Source organism: Hemitrygon akajei, chromosome 16, assembly GCF_048418815.1.
Source record: "Hemitrygon akajei chromosome 16, sHemAka1.3, whole genome shotgun sequence".
Classification (NCBI taxonomy): domain Eukaryota; kingdom Metazoa; phylum Chordata; class Chondrichthyes; order Myliobatiformes; family Dasyatidae; genus Hemitrygon; species Hemitrygon akajei.
This window is the reverse complement of record NC_133139.1, coordinates 70,557,944-70,571,245: the sequence shown is the minus strand read 5'-3', so window position 1 is coordinate 70,571,245 and position 13,302 is coordinate 70,557,944. Positions and strand designations below refer to the sequence as shown.

The 13,302-nt window shown below is 41.4% G+C and overlaps 1 protein-coding gene across 1 annotated transcript; it reads right to left on the bottom strand.

Moving 5' to 3' along the window:
• Positions 1-1,107: 1,107 nt before the first annotated feature.
• On the bottom strand, positions 1,108-12,853 carry LOC140740166 (peroxiredoxin-1). The gene is made up of 6 exons (XM_073069139.1): positions 12,736-12,853; positions 10,983-11,100; positions 6,156-6,309; positions 3,472-3,594; positions 1,999-2,129; positions 1,108-1,374 (listed from the first exon to the last, which is right to left on the bottom strand). The coding sequence occupies exons 2-6, from the start codon at positions 11,086-11,088 to the stop codon at positions 1,289-1,291; spliced, it is 600 nt and encodes a 199-aa protein (XP_072925240.1). The 5' UTR covers positions 11,089-11,100; positions 12,736-12,853; the 3' UTR covers positions 1,108-1,288.
• Between the last annotated feature and the right edge of the window lie 449 nt (positions 12,854-13,302).

Sequence of the window (13,302 nt, the reverse complement as noted above, 5' to 3'; positions counted from 1 at the left end):
CAGCAATCCTGGAAATTGTTTTCACTTGATGTGTTTTTGTCAACTTGTAGTTTGGCAGGTGATTTTCTTTTTAAAGCCTGAGACTCTACACTAGTTACTACAAGTGTTTCAGGTGCATCAATTAGCTCCCTAAAAAAAATCAGATCACTGTAAGTAGCTATTAAAAATCACTCAAGCTTTGGGGAGGAACATGGAAAAAAAAAGCTAATCAGAACACTTTTGGGACCTGGCCAGTATTTGCATCTTATTCCTAATTTCCTTAGGGGCTATGGTGATCTATCACTTTGAACCATTGTCAAGCCCCTCTCTTGCTAGAGAATAGGGAGTTCCAGATTGAGACAGACCAGTAACATTTCCAAGCCAGATTTACTTTAGTTGATACCTCAGACAAATAGGACTTAATTGTAAAGCAGACTCACCCATTCATGGAGGTAACCATTAATGATCATGAACATAATTAGGTGAACAAGTAGGAAATCCAAGTTCAGGTGACTAATGAAATGGGTAATCATGAAACTGCTGGTAGTATATCAGACAGCAAGACATTACAGTGCCAGTTGTAAGATCTGGGCTCAATTTCTGCTGCTGTCTGAAGAGTTTGTACATTCACCCATGACTGTTTCCTTTGGGTGTTCTGGCTTCATCATATTCCAAAGATTACTAGGGTTAATGAGTTGTGGGTATGCCTTGTTACCAATAAGGCCAGACAAATGCTTGGAGCAGTGTTTCTCATGTCACATACACTAGTCAGCAGAAGGAAATGTTCATTTGTCTGTCAAACCTGATGTTTCAGGAAGGAGTACATACAAAACACTGCATTCTGAACATTATTCATTGATAACTCTACCCTTCAGGGTTGAAGTCAGTTCAGTTTCTTTGCAGAGTTCTGAAAGTCAAGTCCAGAGACAAATTAAAATATGACAGGGTCCACATAACAGTTTCATTTTGATCACCATTTCACAATCCAGTAGCCATTAATGAAAATAACTACCAATAGAAGGTCACTTGAATACAAGCTTACAGTGAGGCAAAATTTCCTTTCACCCTTTTGGGCAGTAAATTCCAGTTCATACCAGCACATTTGTCTTTAAAGAATATAGAAACCAATCAGCTTTCAATCTTGTTTTATTCTGACACAGTAAAAAAAACACACATTTACAGGAGTTTGTTTGGACCTTGCTACTTGCAGCACAGATGTGGACAAATACCAAACTGATCCTGTGAGAAAATCTTTACATTAACAAAAATACAACATTCAGTGCTTGGATCTGGTCCGAAATGCAGGAGCCTAGGCCTGTTTTTCAAAGTACTTTTTGCTGCTCTGCACATCAGGCTTGATGGTGTCACTGCCGGGCTTCCATCCTGCAGGGCAAACTGGGGGGAAAAAAGATGATAAGATTTAGCAAGGATTTTTAAAAAAATTGTACATTTATTCTGAATAAAGGCTGGAATAACAGACTCGAGTTAATATCTGTATTTCTAGGAACTCCTGGTGGGCATTAGTATCCAAGGACATGCATCACAATGCTACAAGTCAACAAGGCAAAATTTTGGACCATCTCAAGGAGTTGTTTCTGCAAGATCAGAAACAAGGGCAGCATGGTGGCATAATGATTAGTGCCAGCTATTAGAATTTAATGCCCACCACTGACTAAATTGTCCCTGTAACCACAAGGGTTTCTCTAGATTCCTCTCACATTCCAAAGACTGAGTAAGATAATAAATCGTAGGCATCGGTGTCAGAAGCATGGTGACACTTGCATGCTGCCCCCAGCACATCCTCAGAGTGTTGGTCATTGATGCAGAAGATATATTTACACCTGACAAATGAAGTCGATCTTCATATCTATTCACAAGTAATCCATACTGAACACAGTCATTGACTGAACAGTTCTGGGGGGGGGGGGGGGAATGCTTAAACTGAGACTTCTGCACATCAGATTCATAACCTGGGAAATTCCCAGGACTGAGGTCACTTGCCCAGCAGCATCGCATTACCTTCTCCATGTTTGTCGGTGAACTGGAAAGCTTGCACCAGCCTCAGCGTCTCATCCACAGACCGACCAACTGGAAGGTCGTTGATTGTGATCTGCCGCAAGATTCCTTTCTCATCAATAATGAAGAGTCCTCTTGAATACAAAAAAAAAGAATCACACATTAAAACGCAGGAGAGACAGGGAGGGGTAAGTGGGAGGAAGCTCAAGTTGAGCAGCAAGTTGAAACCAGTAGTTGCTTATGTACACCAGTGAAACAGCTACTGTCTGGATACTGGTTTTACTGGATGGAAGATAAGGTCATATGCATTTTCATGTTCTCCATGACCAATAGCTTCCAAATGATCCCTTTCCTCATGGGAAAGGCATTAGGCTGGGAAGTTCATTGGCCACTAAATTGCCCCTAGCATGGACAAGTGGTAGAATCAGGGTCAACTTAAAGGAACATGGAGAGGAAACAGAATGCAATGGATGCTTGATTTGTACAGACTTCCCTCCCACATGAAAGACATGCTGGTCAGCAGGCTAACTGGTCACTGTAGGTCAGTTAACCTACTAAACAGCATGTCTTGTAGATTGCAGAGGTAGTAGAATCTAAGGGGACTTTATGACAGGGTTACTGAAAATGGAATTACTGGCTGACATCTCGCAGGGGAAGAAAAATGGAGGGCTACTGACTAGTAAACAGGAATGAAGATTGTGCTAGTGTGCGAAAAAGGAACTGCAGACAATGCCTACAAGTACAGACATGGAATACAGCAGTGAAAATGTCCATGTTTCAGGAACTTCATTGTTATTGTATGCACTGCTGTAACAGAATATTGGATTTGCTGTTAGATCTCAATCATTTTATTCTGTAATAAGGACAGAATCTGTAATAAGTCTTTCTGTAATAACCTCTTATCAATATACAAGTAATAATAAGATAATAAATCGTAGGCATTGATGTCAGAAGCATGGTGACACTTGCATGCCGGTAATATTAAAGACAAAAGCTGTACCAAATTCATTTTTGACTGGCCTCTTAGTACACTAGCTTTTTTAAAAAAATAAATTATTTCAAACATCAACTCTCATCTTTGTTTGCTATGACAAACTCAATGGGGCAAATGCCCATTGTCTTATATGGAAACATTTACAAGTCCTGCTAAGACCACTGAATGGTTCCTGGGTACAATCGGCTGGACTGAATTTCAATATCCCCATAATGGCCTTGCATCTTATTGTTTGCCTGCACTGCATTTCAACTAACACTTTCTGTATTGTTATTGGTTCCTTTCTACCTCCATGCACTGATGAGGAATTAATGGCAGGTAAAATAATTTCTGTACCTAAGTATGCAAGTCATTTCAAGCATTCGACATAGTTTACAAACAACTGCCGGAAGTGGCCCAATATTAGAAATCCTTGTATTGTACATTCAACCCATAAAGCAAAAGTCAAGACCTTGAATTCTACTCAAGAATTATTCACTGACCTGTAAGAAATGCCTTCATCTTCCTTTAGGACACCGTAGTCTTTGGAGATGGAATGTGTCAAGTCAGCAACCAGTGGAACATTCATGTGGCCGAGACCACCTTGTTTACGAGGTGTGTTGATCCTAAAAAATGTATCCAAAATAGCTTTGAAAGTGTGCTGGCTAGGAAACTTGAATATCCAGGTTAGAAATACACCATTTCCCCCCAGCAGGTTTCGTGGAATGAATGCCATTGTCCATGTAGATCTATTTTTTGTAAATTATAGGTAAAATTGTCTGATGAAACAAGTTAAACCTGCAGAGTTTGTGTAAACAACCCAGGTCAATGACAACTTAACTAGTCATTTGCAAAAAAACTGGTTCTTCAGCTCAGAGGCAATGCTAAACTTCAAGCATTTTTGCACTAATGATATTGCCTCAACCTTTTAACCCACTCTAAAAATCAATCTAACCCTTCCCTACTATATTGTTCATTCGTTATGTGCTGCATTTTAATGACATGGGCAATCATGGTTTTTCCATGACCATGATTGTTCTTGGCAAATTTTGGCAGAAATTGTTTGCCAATGCCTTCTTCTAGGCAGTGTCTTTACAAGACAGGTGACCCCACCATCAATACTCATCAGAGATCACCTACCCTGCATCAGTGGTTACCTAACTAGGACATGATATGCACCAGCTGCTCATGTGACCAGACACCACTGGCTCCCATTCCTTCATACATCTTGAACACTGGCTAAGCAGGTGCTGCACCTTGCCCAAGGGTGACCCACAGGCTAGCAGAGAGGAGTACCTTACACCTCCTTTGGTGGAGGTATCAACATCCCAAAACACTCCCTCCCACGTATCCTCCATTTTCTTTCATCCATGTGTCTAAGAATCTCTTAAATGTCTTTACTACAACCCCCAGCAGTGCATTCCAGGCACCCACCATAAAATCTAACATTGATCACCTTACAGTGTCCCCTTGTATTAACCATTTTCAGAAAAAGTCATTGGCTATCCATTATCTTAACTTGTACACCTCAAGCTCCTTTACTCAAAAGGAAAAGCCTCAGTTTCCTCTACCCATTAGTCCAAGGAATGCTCTAATCAGCATTCTGGTAAATTGCCTTAGCCCAGCAACCTCAATATCCCATTGTAATCTATGACAACCTTCTACACTATACAACACCAGCAACCACTGATTTTTTTTTTTTTAATTATTTTTTTTTAAGTAAGTGGATTGAGGAAGTGGAAGTTTGCAATGAAACAAAGAGCAGGGGTCTCACAAGAGATCTCTGCAGAATGCCAAACTCCAGGTAAAATGTTCTATTACTCCACCTTCTGTGGGCAAGCCCACTTTGAATCTATGCAGCCAAGCTTCTCTGGATCCCATGTTTCCCGACACTCTGAATGCACCCACAATAGAGAAACACCTTACTAAAATCCACATACACCACTACCTTCAATTTTTGTCACTTTCTTGAAAGCTTCAGCCAGGCTCATGAGCACAATCTGCTCCTAACTGACCCTAATCGGGATATGCTTCTCCAAAACCTCAAGTCCCATCTCCAAGCATCCTGTCCAATAGTTTGCCCACCACTGAAAACTTAGATCTACAATTCAGGATTATACACATTGCCTTTCTTCAATAAATATTCGTCACTCTCCAATCTTCTGGTGGTCAGCAAGGTCAAAAGCCAAAGATAACAATCTCTTCCCTCCATTCCTATAGTAACCTGGGGTACCTTCTCTATCCCCAGACACTTGCCCATTGACATGCAGAACAGATTAATATGCTGAAATGTGCATTTCTCCCCCCCAATACATTTGTTCCCAAATTCCTGCCAAAAGCATAATTTACCCCCCCCCCCATTACTTTCTAAACCTTCTGTTCCTATCTCTATCCAAGGCTATGGTAATAGCATCATGATTCAGGGGAGGAGATTTAGGATGGAGATGAAGAGGAACTGCTTTCCAAGAGTGACAAATCTGGAATTCTCTGCCCAATGAAGCAGTGGAGACTACCTCAGTGAATTATATGCAAGACAAGGTTGCATAGTAGAGGAATTAAGGGTTATGGAAAAAGGCAGGTAGGCGGAGATGAGTACACAGCCAGATCAGCCACGATCTTGTGCAAGGACAGGGAATTGTTGTCATCTGTCTCTAGAATGCTCACCCCTCCCCAAGAAATCAGTCACATGATTGAGTCCATTGCCTTGTACCAGATCGAGTATGGCCTCACCACCTATCACCAGGAATGCTTCCTGGACACAGCTAACAAAATGGATCAATTAGCTTACCAACCTGCACACACATCCTTGGACCAGTTGGGGCAAATGAGACATGGGGAAGCCCACTGTCACAAAGCATGTGCAAACAGGTCAGGATTAACTTTGGGCTGTGGAGCTGATGGAGGCTGCACTATCCAGTAAAACAGTCACATTGGGCGGGGTTCACTGACCTAGAAAGATAGCCACAAACTTATGGCAGGCGTGTTTTTAGGAAGTGGTACTAAAGTTCAATTTAAGTGCCAGAAACATCTTTAGCCACAAAAATTGGCAGGCCTGGGGCAGGAAGTGGAATTACAATTACGTTTTAACATTTCATAGAAGCCATTCCCCAGTTTTTAAACAATGTCAAAGATAACCCCAAGTTCCCGACTGCACACAAAAACCCTAACAAAATTTAAAAAGCCTTACCAGGCTAAGTGACTGAAGTGGGAATCTGTGGAGGCACCAATAACTTCACAGTTTATCTTGCGAAATTCATCCGCTCTGTCGCTGAATGCAATGATCTCAGTAGGGCAGACAAAGGTGAAGTCCAGTGGATAGAAGAACACGACAACATACTTTCCTGGGGTGAAAAGGTGATCAGCATTACACAATCTTTCTAACCTGCTTGGATCACTGATGAAAAGGCAGGTGTCCAGAAAAAAAAAGTGCAAGTTTGAGCTTAAAAAAAATCCCATTCAAGAACAGTTCACCATGTGTATACAAGAATCACGTGCATTAGATGAACTGCGTTGGTCACAAACAATGTGACTGTACCAAGTGTGCAGGAGCAAGAGAAATTTAGCACGATTCATTCTATTGTCATTCAAAGAGTGGGCACTCAAATCACTGTCATTGAAGGCTGCCAGATGGAAGATAGAATTGATATGGACTGGTACAGATGTGGACCACAGGCTATTTTTATGTTTTTGACTGAACAGTTACATGGAACCAGTAACTAAATGCAGACATCTTCCAAAGTCACAGACAAATAATTTTTCCTGGGGATGCTGCCCAACCAAGTACTTCTGATGAAAAGATGTTGACCAAGTTTTCCCCGAGATACAGGATGGCAACAAACCCTTCTGCTGCAAGTCTATGCCACACAATTACATGCAGAGGACCAATTTATCTAATAGCCTGTAGTCTTTGGAATGTGGGAGGGAAACCTCTGCACCTGGAGGAAACCTATGTGGTTATGTGGAGAACCTCAGCGGCAGAAATTGAACCTGGGTCACTGCAGCTGTAAGGCGTTATGCCAACCACTACACTACTACAAATTTTAAATACATTTACTAGCTGGCAGAAAGGACAGATTGGAGAATTTTGCACTGGATTATGGAAGAGCCAAATACTTTGTCATAAGTGAGATAGCTTTGGGAATCAAGGCCAACTGTTTGTTAAAAGATATGGATGTTTTCCCCAGTGCAATTTAGTTGGCAATGTCTTTGCATTTACTGCTACCATAAAAACTTAATGTCTGGGTAATAAACCGGATTCTATACAAATACTTCTACTGAGAAACTATTTTCTTCTCAACTCACAGCAATAGTTTCCTTTGCCATACCACAGATCTAAAGAAAAATTAGTCATCACCATTACTTGCCAATGTTATTTTTTCTGCTGCACTGTAAGTATCTATACTGTTGCTACAGCTACCTGCCTCCAAATTAAACACTCGTCCAACATGAGCACCCACGCAGAAGTTTTCCCAAACTACCAGTCTTTACTCAAGTAGCTTCATAGCCATAGTTGGCAACCTTCAGACAAAGCAGTCTACCTACATTGATGTCATTCTCTGCACTGGTCATTGATATCAACAGTTTCCTCAGCTGCTCCGCTTGCCTCCCAGATCCTAGATATCGAGATCGTAGCCTAGCTACATCCAGAATTTATGCAAATGGTAGAAACTGTCAAAGATATAGGACTGTGGAGAGAATGATTAAATGGGTGCTTGATTAGCATAGACTTGATGGGCCAGCAGCCAGCTTCAAACTGTATCGGTTTCTTCACTCAATGATGCAATTTCCTGCTTGCGAGAGAAATGAAACTACGGTAGTTGAAAATGTCAACCATTGAGACAAGACTCCAGGTGGCAGAATCTGGAGCGAAAGATAAGATGTGTGAATAACACAGCAAGTCAGGCAGGATCTGTGAATGGAAATGAACAGAACATTGCTTTGGGTTGATACTCCACCTGGAAGAGCATTACTATGCTCATTGTTTATTCAGCCAGTAAGTTGTTTTAGAATGGTTAGCATGGTTCTGCACATGGTTAATTGCATGATTTAAAGCAACTATCACAGCCCTTTCTCCCAAGTAAATTTTGTATCCATTGCTAGCTTACTCTGGATCCCATGAGATCTAGGCTAGTTTACAATGCTCAAGTCCGTGATTATCACCCTGTTGTCAAACCTCCTGAACAGCTCCTCAAAAAGGTTAAATCTCACATACAGATTGAGCAAGGTTCAACTGCATGCCAAACTGGTGCAGAAGTCAGAGGGTTGTAGCAGAGATCCCAACCCAGACTTGAGGCCTATGACAGTGGGACTATATCACATTCAAGGTTTACGATCATGTAGGTGGCATGAGAAAATGTGCAGATACACCATAACTGGTGGTGTGGACGACAATCGTGAACAGAACAGGCCCTGCAGTCCATGATGTTATCCTGACCTTTGGCCTTCAAGACCAATCTAAACCTTCCCTCCCACATAACTCTCCATTTGTCTATGCATCTCAGGCTCTCAAATGCCCAAATGTATCTATCTCTACCTTGGCAGTGTTCCCCAACACCCAACATCCCTTCTATTTTTCTCCAATCAGCTTATCATGTCCTCACTATAGCCTCTTCCACTCTGGGAAACCACTTTGGATGGCCATTCTCTGCCTCTTGTACACATCTATCAAGTCACCTCTCAGACCTTCACTCCAACGAGAGAAGCCTTGCTCACTCAACTTTTCGTCAAAGCACTTTCTAACCCAGACAGCATCCTAGTAAATATTCTCCGCATCTTCTAAACGCTTTCTATAATGGAGTGGCAGGAACTAAACAATAATCCAAGGTTGCAGCAAGATCTGAATCTGGGAAAGTGGACCAAAGAACAGTAGATGGAATTTAATGCTGATGATTATGTGTTTTGAGAGATTAAATCAGGATAGGACAGTAAAATAACAGTGCCCCGAGGAGTTGTAGAACAGATCCAAGGGTACAAGTGCAATTCCCCCACAAGTGGCAATACAGGTAGACAAGATGGAGGCATATACACTCAAGTGGGCACTATTAGGTACACTGGCTTGTTGATGCAAATACCAATCATATAGCAGCATCTCAATGCACAAAAGCACGTAGACATGCTCAAGAGGTTCAGCTGTTCAGATCAAATTGGGATGAGGATAAAATGTGATCCATGTGACTGACTGGAATAATTGTTGGTGCCAGACAGGGTGATTTGGGCATCTTAGAAGCTGATTTCTGGGATTTTCATGGACTAGCATTTACAGAGCAGTGCAAAAAAAATCCAGTCAGCAGCAACAAACACCTTGTTAATGAGAGGTCTGTCATTCTCCTGGCTGGTTCAAGCTGACAAATGCAATAGTATTGGAAATAACCACATGTGGTGCACAGAGGAGCAGCAGAAAACAATGAACATACTCAGTGGCTGCTATTTGGTAAAGAGGGTACCTAGTCAAGTGACCACTTAATGTCTGCCTTCAAAGGACAAGTTAAGAACAAGGGCTGGCACATTGTTACAGCTGTACAAGACATCCATATCGTGTACAGTTCCACTGCCTTACTAGAAAAAGGATGTGATCAAGCTGGAGGACACTGAAACGATTCGCAAGGTTGCTGCTGGAACCAGTGTGCTCGAGTTTGAGAGACTGGACAAAATTTCCTCAGAGCAAGGAGGTTGAGAGGATGCTCTGGAAAATCTGTGCATAAACAATTGTTAATTTCTTCTTGCCCCCTACCCCCCCCCCCCAAACCACCAGTATGAAAGCCTATAGCTGAAGAGTATAGTTTTAAGCAAGGGAATTTAAAGGCAACCCAACAGGCAAGTTCTCTCCAGAAGATAATCTGCTAGAGGATTACAACATTTAAAAGACTGCGTAGGACATGGATAGGAAATGTTTAGGGATATGTAGGCAAAGGGGACTAGCTCAGGTTGATTGACTTGGGCCAAAGAATCCTTTGTGCTGTACAACAATGACAAAGCACTACATGCTAGAAAAAGTGGATTTTCGCCACCAGGGATGACTTGCTTCAGCCAAGGGAACTACTGATTTGGCAACCTTGAAGGCTTTGCTGCTAGCAATTTTTCTGGAAGCCCCACCCTTAGTCCTCTTCCCTTTAGCCACCAGTCCAATTCTAGACTGCTCGTCAATCTAATATTTTTATCGATTACAATTCATAAAGTGCCCTACTGGTAAGGATACATGCCACCACAATAAAAACCTACAATTAGCCAACCTGATCCAGCCCAAATGGGTTTTTTTTAAGCCAGCATATCCCGATAGTCACATCTCATGGACAGGATCTATACTAAATCAGAAGTATATACTTCAGGATCTATACTACATCAGAGATCATAGCCCAAGATTTCATTGATGAACATGGGAAATGACAACTGTAGCCTCAATAGCAAAGCGGGTAGTTAAACACGTCTTTCCATGAATGATTGTCCTTGGCATTTTTATACAAATGGGACTGGCTTACCATTGCCTTCTGGGTAGTGTCTTTACAGGACAGGTGTCCCCAGCCACCATCAATTCTCTTCAAATTGTCTGCCTGGCATCAGTGGTCACATAACCAGGAACTGTGATATGCACCACCAGCTCCCATGTCTTCAAGTGACCCTGACGGGTCAACACTTTGCCCAAGGATGCCCTGCATACAGGCTGGCGAAAGGAAGGAGCACCTATGGTAGAGGCATCTGCAACCCACCATCCCAAAATACATCTGATAAATTATGGATTAATTGGTTTTCAATTGATGAAAGTGTGGGAAGTGCATTGAAACAAGACTTTGTGCTATCCTAGATGATGAATAGTTTTAAGAACTTTGCCTCACTGCTCATACTTCAGAATACACTGTTCAGAAAGTCAATTGAACTAATAATAGTCAATAGCTACAACTGGATTCAAACTATGCTTAGACAAGTCTGATCATTGCAAAGTATAGACAAGGCAAAACAGATATTTTGAAACTGGACAGTGAACATTTAAGGCTGTGGAAGGAAACTTAAACCACCTTACCTTTGTAACTGGACAGAGTCAAATCCTTGAATTCTCCACCGGGCATCACAGCCTTGGCTGTGAAATCAGGGGCAGGGTGACCAATTTTAGCATTTCCAGCTGCCATCTTGAACAGTTGCTGCACAAGAAGAGGCCCAGTATTAATGCAAACTAAAGCTAACGTTTGAACTGCACGATGGGCTGTTTAAGCTACTCCTAGTACACTTGAAATAGATTGTATTATAACTGAAAGGAACATTCCAGAAACCCAACCAGAGTCAATACCATCCAACAATTTCACAGTATTTATCTGAGTCATGACACAAGCTGAACATACACTTTTTCACTATGGGAAATGGAGAAATATTACCAGTGTTAATTCCCAGCTTTGGTTACACTGATTACAACCAAGTCAACATGTGCAGCATATTGAGTCTGCAAATATACCAGAGAAGCTGTGTAATATAAATATTGAAAGGTGATCTAGTTAATTTAAAAGTTATGAAAAAACAGTTGATTATTTGGATATGATTGTGTTTTTTTAATCAACTTGCATTACTTATAGACTCATCGACATTGCCAAACTTGGCATGGAGATTGAAAATTTGCAGTCAGGTACTAGGTTTTGTCAAAACAGTCTCCAATTATCAAGTGTGGAATTTACTACGTTTATGAGGGATTCTTTGGATTAAGGTAAATATAATCAAGAGCTTTAAAGAACTGTTTAAAATATTCTGCAGGGGAAACTGCAGTCACTATAAAGTCCAGAACAATTGTTGGTACACCAGTCAACAATCAATTCCACGAAATAAGGTGCAGCAGCAATCTTAGTTAAGAATGAAGAGATACAGAAAGTACTATTTCCTTGTGGTTAAGCCAAAAAATATGGGCAAGTTAATCAACTTCTATGCAAATTTTCCCACAAGGTAGATCGAACCTAAATGCAACATAATACTAATTCAGTTAAGTAGCACTAATACTAGAACATAACTAAAAGTGGGAAAATGTAAATTGTTAAACTTCCACCCTCCACCCAGGCATATGAACCAGCTTTTAAAAAGTGCCAGAATTTGACGGGCATCATAAATCCAGAGATAAGAGATGTGCTTAATTTCTACGCAACCCTGCTAAAGTCTATCATGCTGACGACAGTACAGAAATTGAACAGCAAGTCTTCGATCCTCCATAAAATGAAATTTAACCTAATACAAGGTTTAAATTTCGGCTCATTAAATTGTGCTCCGAAACATCCCAAGTAATGGCTGGATTTGAAGCCTAAACTGCTTTCACTTTGATGTCGGACGTACTCGATTCGATACAGTGTAGCAAGTTAAACAGAGTAGCAAATAGGAACTTCAAACCGAAGATACACTTAAAGATACGATGGATACGTTTCTTAGAATGGATTAAAAATGTTGCAAAAACCGCAGGGAACGAACTCGCTAAGGACATTAATTCAGATTGCAAAGATTAAGGCCCAGTCCCATTACTTGTGTCAGAAATACAAGTTAACCAACATAGCTTTTAAAATAAGCTTTTAGGAGGCGATTTGCGTCACACGTGGGGGCTCTTTGTTACAGCTCCATTTGAACGGAAATACCATTCACCACAATTCCCTCGGCAGCACATTCAAGGACAATAAAACCAATAAATGAAACTTAGCAAAAATAAACGACAATTGCAAGTCAACACAGGCAGCTTTATAAAAAAAAACGCAAATGTGAAAAATAAATAACGGTGCAGAAAAATAAAGAGATACAACTGCATTGCAGACCTGATTATGGGACCGTACAAACCGAGCTCCGCGATACTCCAGTAGCCAATATCCCGCTAACTCACCCTCCTCCTCCTACTTATAGTGAGTCCAAAGATCGCGAGAGTGAGACGCCCGCAGCGACTGGCTCCAGAATGACTCAGCAGAAAAACAAGCTCCCGCTCTTAAAGAGACAGGCAGAGAGCAGTTGTCAGCATGACTTTGGAGTTTCATCCCTCATCCTAAACTGACAACTTCCAGGGAGGAGAGCCAAGAATGGAATGAGGGAATGAGGTTGAGCAGGTTAACCAGAGAGAGAGAGAGAGAAAAGTGGCAGATAGATATGAAGGGGCTCGACCCGAAACGTTGACTGCTTCTTTCAACCGATGCTGCCCGACCTGCTGAGTTCATCCAGCTTCTTTGTACGTCTTGATTTGACCACAGCATCTGCAGTGTACTTTGTGTTGGCAGATAGATAGATAGTGTGAAAGAGAGGGAGTGAGCAGAGTATTCTGTTACTCTGGATCTAATGCAGCATTAATTAAAACCAGTGGCGTATCTAAAGTATGGCAGGTGCCCTGGGCGCCA

Excerpts from the sequence above, each read along its gene's own strand:
- LOC140740166 (XM_073069139.1), bottom strand. The coding sequence starts at position 11,088 with ATGGCAGCTGGAAATGCTAAAATTGGTCACCCTGCCCCTGATTTCACA. Across the intron at positions 3,595-6,155 it reads CACTTCAGTCACTTAGCCTG|GATCAACACACCTCGTAAAC; the intron begins GTAAGGCTTTTT and ends TACATTTTTTAG. Across the intron at positions 2,130-3,471 it reads GATGAAGGCATTTCTTACAG|AGGACTCTTCATTATTGATG; the intron begins GTCAGTGAATAA and ends TTTGTATTCAAG.